Source organism: Taurulus bubalis (genome assembly GCF_910589615.1).
Source record: "Taurulus bubalis genome assembly, chromosome: 12".
NCBI lineage: Eukaryota > Metazoa > Chordata > Actinopteri > Perciformes > Cottidae > Taurulus > Taurulus bubalis.
In genome coordinates, this window is record NC_136600.1 from 9233063 (window position 1) to 9238117 (window position 5055).

Consider the following 5055-nt stretch of genomic DNA (forward strand, 5'->3'; position numbering starts at 1 on the left):
TGCTTGACATGAATTACCCCCATCAGACACTGGGTGGTGCTCACGGCTGCCATTGAGTTTATCAAGCCTGTGCCACCAGGGCAGTGGCATGAAGCAATCTGGCTGTTGAGCCTTTTTAGTGAAGTCTTCAAATTTGCTCTAGTTTAATAAATAAAAAAAAAAAAAAAAATAAAAAAAAGGAACAGACTCCTTTATAGTGTCTGCAAAATGTTTAAAGAGATCAAGCTGACCAGCTTACACCTTTAAAGACGAGACATGTGAAAACAGGATGAGAAGTTTATTGAGATTTTTTTAGAAGACTTTAAGGACAAGAGGTTGGTTTGCACCAATGTATCCTCTGCATCTAAAACGGGTGTGGTGATTAAGCCATGTCCTTAAAATGGCCAACACTTATGTAGAGAAAGAGGTTATTTATTTAATAGTGAAATATTAGTCTTTCTTTGAACCAGGCTGCTCCTTGCTCTCGTGGAGCTCTATGAAGAATTCATTGCAGGCGACGGTCAGCGCAGCGACCAGAATGACAAACTCCTGGAAGTCCACTTCACCGTCCTTGTTTTCATCCAGGTCAGCCAACATCTTCTCGACCACACAGGGGTCATTGCTGGCCTGAAACAGAAGCATTGTCATTAACACAAATATAAAACATGTTTATGATTCTGCAAGATTAACATCAGATGGCACTTGAAGTTCTAGCGATTTGAAGGGAGAGGGGATGAGATCCCTCATGTTAACTCATCATGGGCTGCTTTCCATCCCTCATTAGTAGATCTTTTATCTGACTGGCGTTTGTCAAAGTTAGAATCAAAGGCCCACCCCGGTTCTGAAACATCGGCAGCCTAACTGTGCCTTATATCAATAAATGAATGCCACTGTCCGTAGTGCTGAAGTAGCAGGGGTTAACCCTAACCTTTTTTCCTCTGAGAGCCACCCTTCTGTCAGTTTTCAATTTTTGCACTCTGAATAGAATTTACCTTCAGGTTTGAATGGAAATCTAGACATTTTGTACAAGTCATGTACAAACTCAAGTAACAATTACTGTAATTAAGTTCTTGCACAAATCAAAACTTTACCATCCAATTTTGTTTTTCTTGGACGATGAAAATAAAAAGCTTTTCAACAACCCAGTGCAGAATTTAGTATTGTACAAAGTTTAGGCATGACCATGCTGCATCAATTTATGGATGTCATGTTAAAAATAAAGCCGGGTGCACTTTTCAGGGTCAGGTGCTGCTGCTGTAAGACATTCAAACATAGGAATGCCTCACTTGCTAAGATGCATAGAAACATTTTTTTTTTAGAGGGCTTTAAAAAAAAATATATAAGTATTGTTTCAGATTTAGGGGTATTTATTTTTGGCAGAAATTAAAGATTCATATTGTTTGAATGAGTGCAAGATCTGAAAGTAATAATCATATTTTTATTTAGATTAGAATGAGCGCATTTCTACAAAAAGAGGCACGTCGTCACAGTTTCTACTGGAGCCCAGAACGGACAGACAAAACATTCTCGGGACAGTCGTACTACGGAGGTTTGACAACTTATCAAGGAGAAACAGAACATAGATATTCTAGATGCAATAGCTTACCGGTATATAATGTGTACATTGCATTAGTTTTGTCAAAAACACTCAAAGTATCGATCCTGAATATTTGAAGACCATTTCAATACACATTTTCCGCATGTGTCAACACACATGTGTTTCTTCTCTCTGAAAGAGTGTAACAAAAAGCGCAATACATTGTTGTTTTTTTAAAGAATCTAAAAATACATTATTCCTTGTGGTATAAAATGAAAAGCATTCATCAATGTATTGTATCCAAGTTATAAATTCCAGTGCATTGCGAGTTGACGCAAAACATTTTGGTTACAGTCAAGATACTCACTCCCAGGAAGTCGCCGAATTCGCCTTGAAACAGGTTCTTCAGCTCCAGGTTGCTCAGCTTGTACTTGTCCCCTTCTTTTCCAGAATAGGAGTGGAACACATTGACGAGGCCCTCAATAGCGGTTTGCAGTTGAGAAGTCATTTTGCAGTCCTACACTTTATGCCTAGAAGGACAAATAAAGAAAGTCACCATTAAATAGTTTAATTAGAGACTAGTTGAAGCCATGAGGAAAATGGCATTTCAACAATTTCCTTTCTGAAAATAAGATATCCAGAAGAAAGCAAGACTATTAGATCAAGCTGATCTGTATGCTACGATCTGTATGCAGAGGACCAGCACCCTCCATTAGCTGCAGGAAGATCAAATTACTTTCAGTGGGAAAAAAAAAAGTCACTGCAGAAACCAAAGATGTTAGTGATGTTTGCGATGCATTTTCCCATACGTGGTTACGCTTTATGTAGTTATTTTAAGTCAAACCATGATAATATTCTTCAACCAGGGGATTGTGTTGCCTAAAAAGGGTTTATTTTTAGTCCCAACGACAATAATATTTTCCAGAGTCCATTTACAAAAAGTCACATTCTGTTTTGTCATGTGGGAAGACGTCAATCTGCTGATTGTGATGGTATTGCACAAACATGATGAAGGCTATACTGAATAAAAAGTCCCTTTTAGATCATTGAAAAATCTAAAAAGCTGAAATGCGCAATTTATAAAAAAAAAAATAAAAAAGATGAAATTATAAGTAATCCAGTTGAATGAAAAACTCACCTCGAGGTCAAAATAAAATGCAGGTGGAGGATTTGAAACGGTTTAAATATCTAAACTTACACCTCCTGCCCTTTCACGATCAGACACCTGAGATGGAAGCTGCCTCATAGAGGGGGTCATTCCTCCTCCACCCTCATTGAACCAGTGGAGCACAAAAGGCCAGACCTCCTGCAGCTTGCACATACAATACATTCAGATCTTCCACCGTGACCTTACACGAAATACACCTGAAGCTTTTCATGCCGACGGTGTGTCACATTTCATCATTTGAATGTCTGGTGATTCGTATCTATACGAGAAGAGGACGTGCTTTCATAAATAATGCAGGGCTGCCTGTCTGCGTGAGTGTGTGTGAATAAACGCCCTCTCTGCCGTTATGGAGAGACAGGAGTGAGTGCTCCATCACTTCTCGGAATGATGCAACGCCACATTCCTCAATTAGTCCCCATGATTGCTGTTAATCATTCACTCCTGCTGCGATTGGGGAGCTAATTACAAACCTTTGAAATATCAAATGCAAAAACTGGTGTTAATTAACTGAGACTGAGATGAAAGCACGAAAAAAATTTCAAAAGTGTTTACAACCAGACTGCAGATGCCACTCCGTAAGAAAAATATACATCAATAAAAAAGAAAGTGTTATCATATTTCCCAAATGGCATAATTAATCTTGAACTTCCACCTCACAGATCTGGCCACCCTTTTCTTCAAAAACATTTTTTAATTTACTTTTAGGAATTAAATAGCAAAGAAACACAAACAAGCCGGTCCTCACCTGAACGCTGGCAGCGGCTAGTGGAAGTAGAAGTGGCTTTAGCTCTCATCCCATCAGTTATATAGGCTCCCTTACCTGTGCAAAGGAGCCGAATCAGATAAGCCCCTCCCCCCAGACAGCTGCAACGTCACCTGGTGAGCCGCCAGGCCATGAAAGGCAACCACAGGCAGTTTATTATTGCCACCCCTTCATACGTGTCATGACAGAAGCACAGCTGTGACTAATAACACCGAGTATGACCATTTAAGTGTAAACATAAGTTAGCATGTTAAACTCCTCCTACCGGCATATGGACCATCCCCTATTATAAATCACTAAGAAACAATCGTTGTAGCAAAGTGTTGACTTATTTCTGAAATAATGATTATGTATTTTTTAGTATTTTAATATTCAGGTAAAATTAAAATATAGCATTTTCTTTAGTACGAAACATACAATATTAGTTTAAAAAAAATCACAATCCACTCTGAATATAATCAATATGTTTGCTGAAATAAATGAAGAAAAAAAAATATATATATATTAAACCCATTTGGTTTCACCTGTTGGAAGAGATGAGATATATCATTGAATGACTAAGGTGTAGCACTGAATTAATGAAAAAACAATGAGCAAAAATAACTGAAACCAATTTAAGTAAATTATTTAAGATATATAAGATGTGCCGTTCCTTTCTGAGGCCTGTTGCAGTCACGTACACACACACACACACACACACACACACACACACACACACACACACACACATGCACACGCACACGCACACACACACACAGCGGCATGTGACACACCATACAAATATACAGTGAAACCAAATGGGAATATTGTTCGTCCAATATAAAATAATGGAAATAAACCCAGTGCCATTGAAACTTTTATAGCCACTTTATAGGAATTGAGCAGAAGCAGAAGTCGGCATCTGAAGTCCTCTTTTCACAGGATGTAAAGCGTTGGGGTTGCTTTACATCAGTATCCCGAGATCACCATCATAAAGGCTATCTGGATATTTGCATGATTCTAGTTAAACATTTGCCTCTGCAGCAGTTTACAGTTTGAGCTCGTCGGGTGAGGTTCTAGATGCTTCTCAGCTTTCCCTTAGCGACGGAAAATTAAAACATGTGCACAACGCAATATTGTATTTTTGAAGATGGAAGGACTGGCATGAGACAAAATAGTGTTTCCAAATTTGACATTTGGCTTTTTTATTAATGAAACCCTGAAACTCGCTCAGGTCAGAGACATTTTATGATCTCCATTTGAGGAAAAGTGAAGATGAAACCCTTTTCTTCGACTTGATTAACTGAGACCCACTGGATGTGTGGAAGTCAGCCTCTCATCTCTCTTTTGTGTGGGAAACCAAAGTAACCATCTCTGATTACTAAAACCCACAGCAGAGAGGCACGAGAAGCGGATGTGAGACTGTCCACATAATCACACAGCCACAACGACTGAAGAACAGATGTACACAAATTATGAATGTCCAGCATTTTATAAGTAATGAAAACGAGGCTCACACAATATTTTAAATATAAGAACATAAAATACTATCACGTGTCTTTTTTGCAGATATGATTCTGTGCACAGTATTTTTTGGAATGCTCTAAAGAATCTCTCTCTCTCTCTCTC

The 5055-nt window shown here is 38.5% G+C and overlaps 1 protein-coding gene across 1 annotated transcript; it reads right to left on the reverse strand.

Annotated features, from left to right (window-relative positions):
* Window positions 1-429: 429 nt before the first annotated feature.
* s100a1 (S100 calcium binding protein A1) lies at window positions 430-2024 on the reverse strand (the record flags this gene model as incomplete). The annotated part of the gene is made up of 2 exons (XM_079227989.1): window positions 430-606; window positions 1884-2024. 2 exons carry the CDS (start codon window positions 2022-2024, stop codon window positions 430-432), a joined length of 318 nt encoding a protein of 105 aa, XP_079084115.1.
* Between the last annotated feature and the right edge of the window lie 3031 nt (window positions 2025-5055).